General features: G+C 49.9%; 2 protein-coding genes across 5 annotated transcripts; one reads left to right on the top strand and one right to left on the bottom strand.

Annotated features, from left to right (window-relative positions):
• Nucleotides 1–1,597: 1,597 nt before the first annotated feature.
• SNRPD2 (small nuclear ribonucleoprotein D2 polypeptide) lies at nt 1,598–6,346 on the bottom strand. Its single transcript, XM_049901630.1, has 3 exons — nt 6,263–6,346; nt 3,970–4,149; nt 1,598–1,865 (listed from the first exon to the last, which is right to left on the bottom strand). Coding segments are annotated over exons 1-3 (357 nt in total). The 5' UTR covers nt 6,265–6,346; the 3' UTR covers nt 1,598–1,690.
• Nucleotides 6,347–6,996: 650 nt separating this feature from the next.
• On the top strand, nt 6,997–17,515 carry QPCTL (glutaminyl-peptide cyclotransferase like). Of its 4 annotated transcripts, none has more exons than XM_049900936.1 (7): nt 6,997–7,285; nt 7,776–7,919; nt 9,011–9,292; nt 11,517–11,669; nt 11,778–11,877; nt 12,389–12,505; nt 17,433–17,515. In XM_049900936.1, exons 1-7 carry the CDS (start codon nt 7,079–7,081, stop codon nt 17,492–17,494), a joined length of 1,065 nt encoding a protein of 354 aa, XP_049756893.1. In that variant the 5' UTR covers nt 6,997–7,078; the 3' UTR covers nt 17,495–17,515. The 4 variants fall into 4 exon arrangements, with proteins under 4 accessions (XP_049756893.1, XP_049756894.1, XP_049756892.1 ...); XM_049900937.1 differs by lacking the exon at nt 17,433–17,515 and adding an exon at nt 16,393–16,957; XM_049900935.1 differs by lacking the exon at nt 17,433–17,515 and adding an exon at nt 12,670–12,911.
• Nucleotides 17,516–17,780: the final 265 nt, after the last annotated feature.

Genomic DNA, 17,780 nt, shown 5'->3' with positions numbered 1-17,780 from the left:
GCCTTGAAAACCCCATTTGGCTTGGTTCTTATGGTTTAGTGCCTACCCCAAGGATAGTCGTTCCAATTACATGTGGAGCGCGTAGTTGTTAGGTGCCGTTGAGTAGATCCCGACTCATAGTCACCACATGGGACAGAGCAGAACCGCCCCAAGAGGTTTTCTAGGCTGTGGTCTCTATGGAAGCAGATCGCCAGATCCTTCTCCCTCGGAGCCACTGGGTGGGTTCAAACTGCCAACCTTTCAGTTAGCAGATGAGCACTGAATTGTTTGTGCCACCAGGGCTCTTGGAGCGGTTAGTACACGCCACCTTTACAACCTCACAAGAAGCCCTGGTGGCGCAGTGGTTAACTGCTCGGCTGATAATCGAGAGGTCACGGTTTAAACCCACCAGCTGGTCCACAGGAGAAAGATGTGGCAGTTTGCTTCCGTAAACATTTACAGCCTCCGGAAGCCTATGGGTAATTCTACTCTGTCCTCTACGGTCATTGAGTTGGAACTGACTTGCGGGCAATGGGTTTTATAACCTCACAGCAGCAACAGGTTTTATAATCTCACTGCTGCCGCCCTGTGTGTGTCAGGCCCTGTCCCTGCTGCAGGGCCTCCAGCTCAGCCACCATCACTCTGTCAGTGACAGGCTCATGACGGGCTCACGGGGCAACTCAGGCTCTGCCTTCCGCAGCTCACAAAGTGTCTGAGCATCTGACTTGAGCCTGTGGACTCCTGTGTCTGCTTGGCCCCATCTGGAGAAGGCAGACAGGTCATGGGTGGGGGACAGCGCCATGGGCGTGCATCAGGGAGCAGCCTGAAACCCCTAATAAAGAAGGCCTCCCTTTCCTTTAATCCTCGCATCCGTCAGAGACTCTCTCTCAAGGGTAATTAAGCTCTCTGAGGGGTAGTAGAGCTCAGCTCCCAGTCACAGGCTTGGGAGCGAAGCGGTTCTGAATGGCGGCACAACCACTTATGGGTTGGGGCCTCCTGAGGAAACAGCATCCCTTTCTTGTGCCTGCTTCCTCGTCTGCAGAACGGAGGTAATAAACAACAGCGCCTACCTCACATGGTCGGGGGGATGCCCAGAAAGCACTGAGCCTAGAGCCTGGCGCCCAACAGCTCAGCAGCTATTAGCCACGAAGGCACTCATTGGTACGGCTGGTTTTAAGTGTGTCGGCTTCTCCTGTCCATGAGGGCAGGGCTGGGATGCTCTCGTGCTGGCGTCCCCAGCAGCGCAACACAGGGCTGGGCACAGAGGAGGCACCAGGGACATGTGTGCTGACTGAACAAACGAGAAAAAGAAAAAAGACTGAATGGAATTTTGAATGAAGCAGAGACTCATTGAGAACACAGGGAAGAGGGACACAGAGAGTGACAAGAAGCTAGAAAAGATTAGAATAGGAAAGAGACCAAGAGCCCTCTCTGGCATCAAAGCTGCCAGGTTATTTCCGTCTAACCCATCCACTTCACAGATGGAGACTGCCCTCCCAGGCCACCTGGATGCCAGGTGAGTTCGCTGTCCCAGTGTTTAGTCCCAGAGGCCCAGCTGCCTCCCTCCTTCCCTTCCCCAAGTCCACCCCACTCACACAAGGCCCTGGGTCCAGACAGGTACTAGTAGAAAAAACACAGGAACTTTATTATTCCCAACACGGGCAGGTCTTTGCAGGGCAGCAGGAGTTGGTTCTGGGGCAGGAACAGGCTCCTACTTGCCGGCGATGAGTGGGTTCCGCAGGACCACGATGACTGAGTCCCCACGCAGGAACATCTTGGAGATGTAGCGGTCCTTGTTGACGGGCTTGGACTTCTTCTTGCCCTTGCCGCTCTTGGGGACCTCGGTCCACATCTCCTTCACGTTCTCCAGCACCATGTTGCAGTGCCTAGTGGAGGCAGGGGTGTGGAGACACCCAGAGTGAGGGGGAGCCTGGTGATCGCCCTGCCTCTGCCCAGGACCGCTTCTTGCTCTAGTGGGACAGTGTGGGGAACAGGGCACATCCCAGCGCCAGGACCACCTGGGTTCCCATCCCACCCCTGCAAGTTCCTAGGTTAAGGCTGGTGCACAGGAGTTCACCCCTCTTGTGCCTCAGTTTCTTCCCGTCTAAAATGGAGACAATCATGGTACCTGCCTCATGGGGGTGTTGTACAGAGTAAATGAATTAGTCCAGTGCTTATAAGTGCCTAGAACAGGGCACAGGGTAAATGCAAAAGGAATTACTCTGCTTGTGCTTTCTCCCTCTGGATGCTTCGGGAGGCATCTGTCCTCCAGAGGCTTCTAGAGTATTGGGGCTCGAGGCTACATATGACCTGTCCACTCCAGTCCTGCTCTGTCTCTGTCATTGGGGTGCCTGGGCCAAGTGAATGGCAGCACGGGAAAGCTCATTCCATAAACGCTTGTGGAGCGCCTACTCCACGGACTGCTCACAATACAACAGATCCAGCGACAAACAGACATCCTTGTCCTCCTGAGGTGTCCATGCTGATCCATCAATCCTCACCACAAACTCAGGACGTAACTGCGATGATTTATCCCAAAACTGAGGCACAGTGCAATGAAATGAAATCCAAGGTCATATGGTTTGGAAGTAGCAGAATCTGGTGTGAATACAGGTCTGTCAGCTTCCCCGTCCTTAGAACCTCCTGTTATTATTACTATTCTCACTTTATCCAAGAACAAACTGAGGCTCAGAGTGAAAGACTTGTTCAAGGTCGTATAACAGCTAGTGGCAAAGACTTTCCAGACATTAGGCCTCACTACACTATCTCTGTAGTAACCATCAGGTACGGCTGAGTCAATTCCGATGCATGGTGACCCCATGTGTGTTAGCAGAACTGTGCTCCACAGGGTTTTCAGTGACTGATTTTTCAGAAGTAGATCACCAGGCCTTTCTTCTGAGGTGCCTCTGGGTGAACTCAAACTTCTAACCTTTTGGTTAGCAGCTGAGCGGGTTAACCATTTGCACCATCCAGGAACTCCATCTTGAGGAAAGCACTTCCCAAATGCTAATTATTGAAGGGTTGTAGCCACTGTTTATTAAGCATTTGTGATATGTTAAGCGGTGAACCAAATGCTTTCTGTACATTGTATCATTTAATCTTCACAACCACACTATGAGGGGTATTATTATGATGTGCATTTTAAAAACAAAAAAGACACAGAGGCCCAGAGAGGAAAACTCATTTGTGGTTTCCTCAGCCTGAAACGCCCTGACCCTAGCTTGCTCCTTCATCTTATTTAGGTCTGCTCAACATTACCACTTCAGACAGAGCCTCTGAGATCCCATCTAAAACAGCACCCCTTTCCCAACATTCCAGTCTCTTACCTGGCTTTATTTTTCTTCACAGACCTTATCATCATTTGTTGTTTATCATGATATGTATTTACATGCTTCCCTACCTACATACAGCACAAATTCCCTGAGGGCAGGTAACCTGTCTATCTTAGTCACTGCTGTATCCCTGGGACCTAAAACAGTGGCTGGCATGGATGAGTTCCTGTCAATCATGTATTAAATGATTAGGTACTTCACATGCATTAAGTCACTGAATCTTTGAAACCACCATGATTACTGCCACCAGTCTCTGGGTGACACAAAACAGTTAAGCATTCAGCTGCTATCCAAAAGGTTGAAGGTTCAAGTCCACCAAGAGGTACCTCAGAAGAAAAGCCTGGCAATCTACTTCTGAAAAACCAGCCACTGGAAACCCTATGGAGTACGGTTCTACTCTGACACACAGGGAATTGGCCATGAGTTGGAATCGACTGATAATTGACCTGCTGAGGGTCAGGTGGCTACAAACAGAGTTGGGATGTGAACCCAGGTGAGGCAGCTCCTGAGTGCATGCTCACAACCACTGCTCTGGTGGGGCAACGAGAGGCAGCCAGCCCTTGGGGCTTCTGAGAAACCTTGTCTTTAGGGTTCTCAGATTGGAGGTAGGCTGCTCTCCAGGCCTGGACAGAACACCTCCCGAGACCTAGGCACTCACCTGTCGAAGGCCTTCACACGGCCCAGGAGCTTCTTGTTGTTGCGACAGTTGATGAGCACTTGGGTATTGTTTTTGACTGACTGCGTGAGCACGGAGAGGGGCCCAGTGTTAAACTCCTCCTCCTCTCGCTTCTGCAGCTCTTCCGGGGTCATCTCACTTTTGGGCTTGTTGAGGAGGCTCCTGGATGTCAAGCACGAGACATGTGAGTGAGAGGGGCTGGGGCCAGAGCACGGGGGAATCACAGCCTAACCTTCAGTGGCTCCCCCAGCCTGGCCTCAACACACCCACCCTCCTATAGCTCAGTCCTCTCTCTTAGCATCACCATTTGGATGCGTGCTATGGACTAAATTGTGTCCCTCCAAAATATGTGTTGGAATTATCACAGGAACTCAGCTGCTAACCAAAACGTCAGCAGTTCGAGTCCACCAGCCACTCACTGGAAACCCTGTGGGGCAGTTCTACTCTGTCCTGTGAGGTTGCTATGAGTCGGAATTGACTAACAGCAACAGGATTTTTTTCTTTTTTTAATATCTGGGGATGTGATCATGTTTGGGAATAGGATTTTCATTTTGATGTTAATGAGGCCCTATCCTAAATTTAATCGGTTCTGAGTGATAAAAATAGCCAATTAGACACATCACCAAGGAACTGAGGAACACAGGGGCTACAGATCATCCACCAAAGGACTTCTAGCCTCCTGAGCTATGAGAAAATAGATTTCTGTTTTTTAAAGCCAACCACTCGCGGTACTTGTGTTACTGCAGCATGACCTAACTAGAACGATGCCTAATAGGCATTCCTAACATTGCATGTCCCAGGCTGTGCAGCAACCACAGCTCCTCCATCTCTGTTGATGGCAACTCCATTCTTCTGGGCAAAAAACTCAAATGTCAACTTAGCTCCTCACTTCCTCTCCTAACCTACATTCCATCTGTTAGCAAATCCTGTCATCTGCCTCTAAAATACATGCAGAATCTGACCATTTCTTACCACGGTTACCACCCTGACATAAACCTCCAGCATCTCTCCCCTAGAATCTTACTGGTTTCCCTTCCTCAACCTCTGCTCCCTGGCAGTCTGTTCTTCACAGAGCAGCCCAACGGCTTGTGTTAAGACTAAGTCATTCTTCGAAATCCTTCCATGGTTCCCATCCCAGTGTAAACCTGATAAAAAAAAACCTGATGCCATCGAATCGGTTTCGACTCATAGTGACCCTACAGGACAGAGCAGAACTGCCACATCATTCTCCCTTGAAGTAGCTGAGAGCTTTGAACCACCGACTTTTTGGTTAGCAACGGCAGAGCGCGTAGCCACTGTCCTACTGGTGCTCCTTCATCTCAGTGTAAGAAGTAGAAATGCAGTTTTTGCAATGCCCTATATCTGCAACACCCCCATCCTGCTCCAGCCACAATGGCCTCCTGGGTGGTCTTTGAAGATATTAGGCAAGCTTTCAGTCTGGGGTCTCTGCATTTGCTTTTCCCCCTGCTTGGATCCCCCCCCAGATATCTGTGTGGTTTCCTGCCTCACTTTCCTCAAGTGTCATCTTCTCAATGTGGCCTTTTGTGCTAGTTATTAAGTTAGGCGTTCTTCATTTTTTTTAACCTGTTCTACTCTGAAACACATGAGACTGCCATGAATTGGGATCGACTTGATAGCCAACGGGTTTGGGTTTTTTTTTTTTATTGCTTCACCTAACACAACATATACTTTACTTGTTTACTATATTTATTGCCTGCCTTTCCCCTCATAAGCTGCACCCGGGAAGACATTTTTTCTGGGGGGAGGGAAGTTTCTATTTTTTTCACTGACACACTCCAGGTATGTAAAGCAGTGCCTGGTACGTAATGAGCACCCAATAGATATTCGGTGAGTAAAATCAGTCCCAGTGATCCAATATCCATAAAAGTCGCGAATCAGGCTGAAAAGCCGCATGTCTCTAGATCAAATCATCCAGCTAAGTCTCTCATCTCAAATCGTTACCCCTAAAAGGCCGCACTCGCCTCCTCCAAGTTCCTTAATCGTAGAACCACTTCCTCTTAGTATTTATTTCAACAAGACTAATTACCTGGGAAAGGTCCCAGCCCGTTATCTGATAAAGCAGTCCCCTCTCCCGAACTCATCTGTAAAAGGCCCCGTTCCCGTTCTCACATCCATCAAAAGTCCTCCATAAAATTTCTGCTTTTGCCCCCGACTCGTTATCAGGAAAGGGCCCTCTCACCCCCTTCCAACCGTTAATCGGCCAAATTTACACCCTCAACCCCACTCCCGCCGCCTAGTACGGGCCCGGCCTCACATGGTGCCGGCTGCGTTCTCAGGACACTCCTGTCTCCCCCGCGTTGCTTCTGCCTCTGAAAGGAGAGGCGGGACTTCCGCTTCCTGCGGCCCACTTCCGTCAGCGCCTGCGCAAACTCAAGCAGCGGATGGGGCGTGGCCTGTTGCTATAGCGATCCCCGCTAGCTGTGCTTAGTGATGGGATAAAAGCCTTGCTCAGAGGTTCGAGACCACTCAGAACCATTCGGGGCAAATCTTCACAACGATGAAGGGAAAAACAAAGGTGGTCTGACTCGAACCATTTCGCCGTATAACGGGATAGGCTAAAGGAAGGCAGCGAAACAGCGTTTCCAAATACCCGCCGGTCCGGCCTTCGGGGGCGCGGCCTCCGCAAAACCAATCCGCTCCTGGCTGCAAGGGTGGGTCCCGCCCCTTTTTCCTCAGGGACGGTTCATTTTCGCGTCCATCAATTTCTTCGACTCAGCACAACCAATCCGTTGCCTACATCCGGAAGGGGCGCGGACCTGCACCGGAGAGATCGAAAGTTTTCCAAGATTGAACCCTTGCCATTGGTTTCCCCTCCTCTGCCGAGGCGGAGCCTAGCCCTTTCGGTCTCCCTTTTGGGCTGTGCAACGCTCCGGGGAGCCAATTCTGCCAAGGGAGACGGGGAGGCGTGTCCTCGGACCGAGAGTTCCCATTGGTTCCTCTGCTCGCCAGGGTGGGATAATACCGTCGCTGTGGTTGCTCATTGGTCCTCCTACTGCATGGGGGGCTGGTCTTGGCTGGGCCTGAACTGGCGGCTCCGCGGTCCAGGACCGGGTTGCCTGGCAAAGCTGCCATGCGTTCCGGGAGCCGTGGGCGGCCCCGGCTACGGCTCGGGGAGCGCTTCTTGGAGCCCCCCTCACCGCCCAGGCGCCGCCTACTACCGCGGGCGCGGCTGTTGCCCCTGCTGCTGCTGGCGTTGGCCGTGGGCTCAGCGTTCTACATCATCTGGAGCTGCTGGGACCACAGCACCGGGGAGCTGCCGCTGGGCCAAGAGCTGCGGGTGAGGCCAGGCGCGGGGCCCGGGCTCCTCGGGGGCCCTTATTCCCCGCCGACCCTTCTCCAGGGTCTCGGGTTGACTGACGTGGCCTTATGGTGTGGCCCTAACCGCAGGTGCCACGGTCTTCGTCTTTCGAGCGCATGCACCTTTCCATCGGAATAAGGTTCCGGGTTTGTTTTGTCATTCTGGCTCCCCCTTAAGTGGAAGGGCCTGGAGTGGTAAGACTGAGCGTTGGGCGACTGAGCTCTAATCCTAAATCAGCTGCCTGGAAGATAACCTTCCTCTCCCTGGCCCTTGATTTCCCCATCAGGATTGGGGTGGGCTGGACCAGATGGACATCAAGGGACTTTTTTCCTGGGGCTAGGATTTATCCTAGAAGCCCCTGATGCTTATGAAGAGGTACCAGGCTCCTAGGGGGAAGCGGCGCCTGGGGTAGGGTCGGAGTGGGAATTGCTCTCATGTTCTGCACTTCTCTACCCTTCCCCCTACCAAGGCCCCGGTGATCGGAAGCCTCTCTGAAGCTCGGCTTCGGAGGGTGGTCGGGCAACTGGATCCGCAGCGTCTCTGGGACGCTTATCTGCGTCCCTTGTTGGTGGTGCGGACCCCCGGCAGTCCCGGCAATCTTCAAGTCCGAAAGGTACAGGACTGAACCTCCAAGCCCTAAGCTCCACAGCCCGCAGGGGAATGAATTGGGAACTGAGCATCGTGCCATGATCACAAAGCAGCTAAGGGTCAGAGGTGGGGCTCTGACTGGAGATGATCTGACTCCAGTCCCAATAGAATGTACTACCCCCATCAAAAGCTTACTATATGCCAGGCACAAGCAACAGCCCTACGAGGTGGGTACCAATAAATATGATCTTTATTATGCAGATGGGGAAATCGAAGCCCAGAGAGGTTGGACACTTTGCCCAAGTCCTATAGCTAATAAGTGGTTTGTAGTTATTAGTTGCTGTCTGTTCCAACTCATGGCAACCCCATGTGTGCAAGGTAGAACTGCTTTATAGGGTTTTTAAGGCTGTGACCCTTCAGAAGCAGATCTCCAGGCCTTTCTTATGAGGTGCCGCTGGGTGGGTTCAAACTGCCAGCCTTTTGGCTAGTAGTTGAGCGCCTAACTGTTTGTGCCTTCCAGGGACTCCTAATAAGTAGTAGACTTTCAGTTCGAAGCCATGCAGGCTGAGTCCAAAGCTGGTGCTGGAACATCTCTATATCACCTCCCAGAAAGTATTGAGAGTCATTTGTCTACTTCCTGGGTTGGAATCCCAGTGCAGCTGTTTAAAAGTCTGACCTTTGACTAGTTTATTTATTTTTTTAAAATCGTGCTTTAGGTAAAATTTCACAGCTCAAGTTAATTTCTCATACAAAAATTTATACACGTATTGTTTTGTGACATTAGTCACAATCCCCAAGGACTAGTTTCTTAATCTGTTTCCTCATTTTCCTCATCTACAAAATAGGGCCCATGACAATCCTTACCCTGTAGAGCTCTGTAGGGTTCAGAGAACACGGCCTGGCACACGTTGAGTGCTATTTAAGAGTAAGCTGTGATTAATCTTGTTGGCATCTTGCCTGGCACCCAGAAGGTCCTTGGTAGAAATGTGTCAAGGGAAAGTTTAAACATGAGACTTGCTAGTTGGCCCAACAGGTCTGCATGGCTTAGGGTACATGCGCCTTATCTTGGCCTCCCCTGAGGCCTTGTCCACCCTCCTACCTCTCTTTTGTCACTAGTTCCTGGAGGCCACCCTGCGGACACTGACAGCCGGCTGGCATGTGGAGCTGGACCCTTTCACAGCCTCAACGCCCCTGGGGCCGCTGAACTTTGGCAATGTGGTGGCCACGCTGGACCCGGGGGCTGCCCGCCACCTCACTCTCGCCTGCCATTATGACTCAAAGCTCTTCCCACCCGGGTCAACCCCCTTTGTGGGGGCCACGGATTCGGCTGTGCCCTGTGCCCTTCTGCTGGAGCTGGCCCAGGCCCTTGACCTGGAGTTGAGCAGGGCTAAGGAGCAGGTGAGGTACCAGGGCTGGGGGTGGGGGGATGCCTCCACCCTGGTCCAAGCCACCACCCTCTCTTGCCTAGGTGTCTGTTACCCTTCTGGTCTTCCTGCTTCACTCCACGTACAGAGCCACAGGGATCTTTCCACACCCTGAATGTCAGACCTGACCCTCCTCTGCCCAAAACCTCCCCATGGCTGCCACCTCATTCAGAGCATAAGCAGAGTCCATACAGTACCCTAGAGGTGTGCCGTTACCTGTCTGATCTCATCTCCCACTTCTCACCCCTCCACGCTCCACTCTAGCCACACTCGCCTCCTCTGTGCTTCTCAAACGCACAACGTTCCCTCCTACCTTAGGATATCTGCACTTGCTGTTTTCTTGGCTGGCTCCCACAGCAATCAAGTGTAGTGATTACAGATGGGGCTCTGGGGTCAGACAGATCCGGGTTCAAATCCTGCCTCTGCCTCTTACTAGCTGTGTGAACTTGGGTAAGTGGCTTCATCTCTCTGAGCCTCAATTTTCCTGTCTGTAAAATGGGCATGGTGGTAATCATAATAGGAGTATCTACCTTATGCACTCAGGGATTAAATGAGATGAGGATCATAGTAAGTCTGCAGTAAGGGGTAACTAACATTCATTCTTGCTGGGAGGATCGGTGCTTTATCCTCTGGCCCCCTGTACTCCTCTGATGTATGCTTAGAATGTCCTTTTCTAGATATCTTCCTGGCTGGCTCCCACCCTTCATTCAGGTATCTACTCCAATGTCACCTCCTCAAAGAGGCTTCCTAACCACCCTGAAATTTTTCCCTTTCACTATCTCATGTTTTGTGGTGCTTCATGCCGATTTGTTTGTCTGTTTCCCCAAATGCAATAAGCTTCCTGAGGACAGAGACTTGGCTTCTTTTGTTCCCTCCCTGCTATATGCCCTGGGCCCAGGATATTGCCTAGCATAAAGTAGGACATCAATAAAAATTTATGGAATGAATGAATAAAATCATTTATCTCCACATGCTCCTCCCTGTTCAAATTCCTTCCATGGCTCCCCAGTGCCCTGTAACAGAGCTCAAGCTCATTTGCCTTTGCTAACCCCTCCAGCCTCCTCTCAAATGTCTCTGGCCTCTTCCCTGGTCCCAGACTTGCCCTGGAATATTCTTCCGTCTGCTTCCCCATCTACTTTTGCCGGGCCAGCCCCCACTTACCTCAGTGTAAACATCCCTTCCCCAGACTCAATGCCGTCCCCAGGCTAGGTCAGCCCCCCACCCCTTCCTACTCTCTCTCAGGACCTTGTAGTTCTCAAAAGCATTTGTCCCAACTGCAGTTATCTACACCCACTCCTCACTTATCGACATGGTTAGGTTCCAAAGACCAGGTCATCATGCGAAAATTGGCATTGTGTGAAAATGGAGGATGACCACATCACATCACCAAATGGAGGATGACTACATTGGTACATAACTGCCAAACCACTGAAAATCATGGCCCAGCCAAGCTGACACATAACCTTAACCATCACAGCCAGTGTTACTCTTGCCTTGCACTTGGGCATTCCTTACTGCCAGATGTATGTTGTTAATGTGCAAAAGAGTTGGATAGTGGATTTTTTACTGTCGTCATAAACGTGAAATATCAGATATCAAGAGAGTCAATAAATGAGGAGTAGGTGTCTTGTATAATTCCTTGTTTGCAAGTCTGTCTCTTTGCCAAACTGAGCTTGAGTAAGAACAATAATAATCAGAGCTAATGGCACAAACAGTCAAGCACTTGACCACCAGCCAAAAGGTTAGTGGTTTGAACCCACCCAGAGGCACCTTGGAAGACAGACCTGGCAATCTGCTTCAGAAAAGTCGCAGCCTTGAAAATCCTCCTACTCTGCACACGTGGGGTCACCATGAGTCGGAATCAACTTGATGGCAGCTAACAATAACCACCCTTATTTAGTTACTGTGCATCAGGCACCATTCTTAGACCTGGATTTGAATCCTACTCTGTGAGTGAAACTGTTACTAACCCCATTTTCCAGATGAGGAAACTGAGGCTTGGAAGAGTTAGTCATTTACCCATGACTTCTTGGCTAAGAGTGTCCCAGCTAGGATTTGAACCCAGGCAGTCTGGTTCAGAGTCTTTGCTCTTGGCTGCAGTACTTCAAAGAAGTAGACCTGGTTTGCTCTTTTTGCTGTGTGGGTGGGCTGAGGCCAAGGGCCTGGCACTGGCTGGCCCTGACCACCTGCTCCCACAGGCAGCCCCGGTGACCCTGCAGCTGCTCTTCTTGGATGGCGAAGAAGCACTGAAGGAGTGGGGACCCAAGGACTCCCTTTATGGCTCCCGGCACCTGGCCCAGCTCATGGAGTCTGCCCCCCACAGTCCCGGCCCCACCAGGATCCAGGCTATTGTAAGACCAGGCTCCCCTCTGCCCCCAGATTCTGGAGAGGAGGGAGAGAGTGAGGCACAGGTGGCAGCCTCCCGCCTGGCCTCCTCCATCTGCGGCCTCTCTTCTTAGGAGCTCTTTGTGCTTCTCGATCTCTTGGGAGCCCCCCACCCGACCTTCTACAGTCACTTTCCGCGCACAGCCCGCTGGTTCCATCGGCTGCGGAGCATTGGTAAGGGCCATGGTGGGGGCAGGTACTGCCTAGGATGCTGGGAGGGCAGGCTGGGGGTGGGATGCACACCTGTCCCTACAGAGTCCTTCATCCTTTCCACCTCCACAGTCTCTAAGGAACGAGGGTCAAAATACAAAACGATCCTACAGCAGTCAAGTGTAAATAAACACAGGGGCTCTGAGGTCAGGCAGCCTTGGGTTCCATCCCTGCCTTTGCCTCTTACCAGCTGCGTGAACTTGGACAAGTGGCTGGCTGCATCTCTCTGAGCCTCAGTTCCTATCTATAAAATGGGCACAATGGTAATGATAATAGGGGTATTGACCTTGTAGACGCAGAGGGATTAAATGAGACCGGGAACATAATAAGCCATAAGAAGGGGTAATTAGCATTCATACCTATTGGGAGGACCAGTGTGTTATCCCCCAGGCCCCTACCCTCCTCCGTTTGTGAGCAGGGGAACCTTTGACCCCTGAGGTACTGACCCTTGCTTTCTAATCCCCGCCGCCTTCAGAGAAGCGTCTGCACCGTCTGAACATGCTGCAGTCTCATCCCCAGGAAGTGATGTACTTCCAGCCTGGGGAGCCCCTGGGATCTGTGGAAGATGACCATGTCCCGTTCCTCCGCCGAGGTACTACTGCTGGGGGCTTCAGGGGGTGGCGGGGAAAAAGGGAGCCACAGATGAGACTGGGCCCTGGCCCCTTCCCACAGCTGGGGACTGCTGGCCAGTTGCTTAACCTCTTTGTGCCTCAATTTCCTCATCTGTGAAATAATAGTACTTATCTCTTGTTGAAGGAGCCCTAGTGGCTAACCAAAAGGGCGGCAGTTCAAACCCACCAGTTGCTCCACAGGAGAAAGATGCGGCAGTCTGCTTCCATAAAGATTACAGCTTTGGAAACCCTATGGGGCAGTTCTGCTCTGTCCTATAGAGTCGCTATGTGTCCGAATCAACTTGATGACAATAGTTTTTTTTTTTTTTTCAATCTTTTGTTGAGGGCATTAAAAGCACTAATACATGTAAAGACCTTACTTGGACCAGTGCCTAACATATAGCAAGCATTCAAGAAATGTTAGATGTTATTATTTGTGTCTCAATGATTGTAGAGTTTTCTAGCACTTACCTTTCAGTTCAGAGTTCTGAAAGTGCCAGAACAGAGTATCTTCTGTGGGGGGGGGGGGCCCCCGCAAGGTTACGTAACCCTGGGCCTGGGCGCCTGTCTCAGCAGTGGGTCTCGGACAGGCCTGACTGAGTCTCTTCTGTCGCCCACAGGGGTCCCGGTGCTTCACCTCATCTCCACACCCTTCCCCTCTGTCTGGCACACGCCTGCCGACTCTGAGGCCAACCTTCACCCGCCCACGGTACACAACCTGAGCCGCATCCTCGCTGTCTTCTTGGCCGAATACCTGGGGCTCTAGCCTGTTGAGCCGATCCCCGACAGGGAGGCTTTACTCTGAGGGAGAAGTGCCTGGCAGGAAACATGCCAAGGGCACTTGGAGCCAGCGGACCTCAGACCAAGCACACCTTGAATGTGCTGGTTTATTCTCTGTGACACCTTTGGCTCCCACTCATACTATGATTGGAAGACCCTCTTTCTGTTGACCCTCTCAGGCCACCTCCCTTCAAAGACTTGGAAGAGACCACCATGGTAGCAAGGGCCAAAGGAGTAAGAGCTTGGGCCCTGCCCTAGGGAAACACTTGGTCTGAAGGTCAGTGGGGCTAAATGCTCTTCTCATTTGTGGACTGGTGTCTGGACCAGCAACACCTTCTGAGTAAATTTGTCAGCTCTTTCTCCAGGACGGCAGCCTTGGTGCGTCAGTCCAAATCTACCTCCCACACGGATGTACCACTTGGGGCCCCCAGAGCATGTGCTCCTAAGCAGGGAAGAGATGGAAGCCAATATTTGGGAAAAACCAGATTCTGCCAGACCCAGCGGACAATAAAACAGGGTTTCTGCAAAACACATTCTGCAGAGCTAGCATAAATGTATGTTGCAAGAAAAAAGGGGATCAGAGATCAAGGAAGTGGGGTGAGATGTTAAATGAGTTTCCTCACTGCACAGGGTGAGTTTTCGAGAGTAGGAGAGAGAATAGGAAGCCCTGGTGGTGCGATGGTTAAGCACTCAGCTTCTTATCGAAAAGGCTGGCAGTTCAAACCCAGCCAGTAGCTCTGCAGGAGAAAGACCTGGCGATCTGCTCTGTAAAGATGACAGTCTAGAAAGCCCCCCGGGGCAGTTCTCCTCTGTCACATGGGTTGCTATGAGTTGAAATTGACTTGATTGACACCCAACAGCAACCTGACAGTGTCTCCCTAAGGTATTTGACCATGGAACCTCTCTATCAGGAAGCACCTCACAGAACAAGGGTACCTCAGAATATACCATGGGAAACGAGGGTTTTGGAAGTTGGGAAGAAAGGGTACAACAGACCTAAATTCACTACGAACTAATTCTGCCAAGCCATCCTTTTCCTTTCATCTGTGGATACAGGAGTGTGAAATGATGGGTCTCACTGTAACTCTAGTGATGGCCTGAGGCAGTACTTCTCAACCCTAATTAATTGTCAGACTCAGCTGGGGTGCTTAATGGAAAAGTCAGGCTCCCAGGATAGACCTACCCAGTCAGAACTCTGGGGAGGAGCTGGGACTCTGTAACTAGCACTTGAAGGAGTCACACGATCAGCAAAGTTTGGGACACAAAGTCTTTAAGGATACAGTTTGGTGTGTTCATAGCTGTTTAGCAAACGTTCTCATAAGAACTCTCTAGGAGGAAAAGTCCCATGGGCTCTGTACCTGCTGGTTTTGTCGCTTCCATGGGGACTGTGAGGATGAAGGGTTATTTAACAGGGAAGGTGAGCATCGACCTTCCAGCCAACTAAAGGCTGGAGGATACTTGAAAGAAAACTCGAGGGCTGAAACCCAGGATATCAAATGAGAATGAATAAAGAAAAGGTCCTCAATTCAGTTTCTCCCACAGTAAAAACCAAACCAAACCCATTGCCATCAAGTTGATTCCGACTCATGGTGACCCCATGTGTTACAGAGTAGAACTGCTCCATAGGATTTTCCTGGCTGTAATTTTTACAGAAGCAGGTTGCCTGGCCTTTCCTCCACGGCATCCTGAGTGGGTTGGAACTGACAACCTTTAGGCTACTGGTCAAGGGCAAACTGTTTGCACCATACAGTAGCTGACATTTACTAGGCTCCTGCTACATGCCTGGCACCATGAGAGCTTTATATATATGTCAGCTCATTTCATAATCACCCCCCACATCCTGAGGTGGGCACAATGGCAGTTCTTGTTGTGCAGATGAGGCAGCTGAGGTTGAGAATTGGGAAGAACCAGTTACTAACAGGGCCTAGACTTACTGCCAGCTGCTAACCTCCTTGTCTTACCTCCCTTCCAAAAAAACAACCCATGCTGGAGCAAGTTTGCTGACATTTTAATTGGCTGTAAGATAAAGTGGGGTTGAGCTGGGGGCTGGAGGGACATTAGTAGCTTCTGAGAGGTGGAATTTGTGGAATTCTATTCAGAAAGGGAAGCTGACAGTGACATCACCAGCCAGGGTGGTGAGGGGTCTCGAGAAACCACAGGGTCGGTACTACTGTTTGTTGTTCATTCCTTGTGTGGCAGATGATAGGGCCAAGTGCTTAAAGCGCACCATCTCACCTCCATCTCACGGCGAGGCAGGTGAGACTATCATGTCTGTATTAGAGAGGAAGCAGTGTGCTTCCTTTTACAGACAAGGTTTTTACTGATGCTTGGCAAGGTGTTTTCCCAGGTCCCATAGCAGTAGAGAAGCCCTGGTGGCACAACGATTAAGCGTTCAGCTGCTAACGGAAAAGTTGGTGGTTTGAACCCACTCAGTGCTCCCTGGGAAAAAAGATTTGGCAATCTGCTCCTGTAAAGATTACAGCCTAGAAAGCCCTACGGGGCAGTTCTACTGTCACATGGGGCTGCTATGAGCAGAAATCAACCTGACAGCACCTAACAGCATAGCCAGTAGGCCCTGCAACTGCGATTTGGTGTACAGTTGTTCCTCAGTATTCACAGGGATTGGATCCAGGTCCCCCGTGGATAGCAAAATCCATGGATGCTCAAGTCGCTTATATAAAATGGCATAGTATTTGCATATAACCTGTGCACATCCTCCTGTATACTTTAAATCGTCTGTCGTTAGGTGCCAACGAGTTGGTTTTGACTCATAGTGAACCTATGCACAACAGAACAAAACACTGCCCAGTCCTGTGCCATCCTCACAATTGTTATACTTAAGCCCACTGTTGCAGCCACTGTGTCAATCCATCTCGTTGAGGGTCTTCCTCTTTATCACTGACCCTCTACATTACCAAGCGTGATGTCCTTCTTCAGGGACTGGTCCCTCCAGATAACACGTCCAAAGTATGTGAGACGAAGTCTTGCCATCCTTGCTTTTAAGGACCATTCTAGCTGTATTTCCTGCAAGACAGATTACTTGTAATACCTAATACAATGTAAGTAGTTGTTATACTGTATTGTTTAGGGGATAACGGCAAGATGCAAGGCTAACAACGCTCAAATGAGTGCCAGAGACAGACTGAGGATCTGTGAAATGAGGGGAGGCTACAGCAGGGAGTGCCTACACATCACTTCATTCACATTCACCGGAGTGCTTGGCACATGGCAAATTTAAGTTTTGCTTTTCAGAACTTTTTTTCCCCCAAATATTTGTGATCTGCTGTTGGTTGAATCCGCAAATGTGGAACCTGAGGATATGCAGGGCAGACTCTATTTGGTAAACAACTGTTGAGTACCCTAGACACAATATCTCACGTATCAATATGAGGAACTGTGAGTATTCTTTCTCTGGTCAAGAAACTGAGCATCAGAGAATTGCCCAAGATCACGTTAAGTGGGCACTTTCAGTACCATATGACTTGGTGTACCATTGTTTATCCTGCTCATGATTTATTGGGCTTATTGGTGTCTTACCAGTCTGGAATTCTCAACCACTTTGTGTTGCCCATTCTCTCTTCTGATTCTGGAATGTCAATTTAGTGTATGTTTGATCTTCTCACTCTATCCTCCATAACCTTTCTTTCATATTTTCTGGCTTTTTTCTTTCTCTGTGGTACATTATGGATATTTTTCTGACCTTGTTTCCAGTTCAATAAATCTTTCTTCAGCTGTGTCTAATCTTGTTTAACCCAGCCATTTGAGTTTTCGCTTTTGGTTATTGTATTTTTCATTTTTAGATGTTTTATCTGTGGATTTTTTTCTTTCACATCTGCTAGGCCACTATTAGTTTTGGGTACATGCAGATATGTCTAAGCTCCTTTTTTTAAAGGAAGTTAAAAAGAAAAAAAAAAGGAAGCAAATTTATGATAACCAATGATTGAGAATTTCAACATGTAAAGACTTTGTGCATCTGTTTTTGCTTTCTGTTGTTTCTTGCTTATATTGCTTTATTTCTACTCATGTTTGGTTATTTGACTGTGTACTTATTCACTGTGTGAAAAAATATTTGTGGAGATTCTAGATGATAGGGCCTTCTACCCCAGAATTTTTTTTTTTTCCTGTCAGATACCTTACCTAGCAGTTCCTGGATCACACAGGTGATACAAACCTGGATTGCAAATCTGTGACGTCCAGTCTACAGCTACAAGATATAAGTCAATATTTTTTCTTTCCTTTGGTCTTGTGCTCCCGAGTGTTGAGAACATCTCTGCAGTTTTCTGGATTACCCTTATCTGAGCTTGTAGTTCTCTGGGATTCCAGCTCCTCTGAGATTCCCCACACTGGGTAGGCTTTGGTCCTGACTTCTGCCTGTTTGCCCCCAAAAGGCTGCCAAATGAGAAACCCAATTGTGTTCACATCAATAAATACCCTCAGAGCAACTGTGGCTTAGTGCCCAGTGGGCCTTTCCCTTAA

This window comes from Elephas maximus, chromosome 11 (assembly GCF_024166365.1).
Source record: "Elephas maximus indicus isolate mEleMax1 chromosome 11, mEleMax1 primary haplotype, whole genome shotgun sequence".
In the NCBI taxonomy this organism is placed as follows: domain Eukaryota; kingdom Metazoa; phylum Chordata; class Mammalia; order Proboscidea; family Elephantidae; genus Elephas; species Elephas maximus.
This window is presented reverse-complemented; position numbering and strand designations above follow the sequence as displayed.

Bases quoted from the DNA above. Each gene is read 5' to 3' on its own strand.
- SNRPD2 (XM_049901630.1), bottom strand. The intron at 1,866-3,969 runs GTGAGTGCCTAG...TGCCTCCACTAG, and splicing joins CGTGTGAAGGCCTTCGACAG to GCACTGCAACATGGTGCTGG.
- QPCTL (XM_049900934.1), top strand. From the start codon at position 7,079: ATGCGTTCCGGGAGCCGTGGGCGGCCCCGGCTACGGCTCGGGGAGCGC. The intron at 9,293-11,516 runs GTGAGGTACCAG...CTGCTCCCACAG, and splicing joins TGAGCAGGGCTAAGGAGCAG to GCAGCCCCGGTGACCCTGCA. The intron at 11,878-12,388 runs GTAAGGGCCATG...CGCCGCCTTCAG, and splicing joins CCATCGGCTGCGGAGCATTG to AGAAGCGTCTGCACCGTCTG.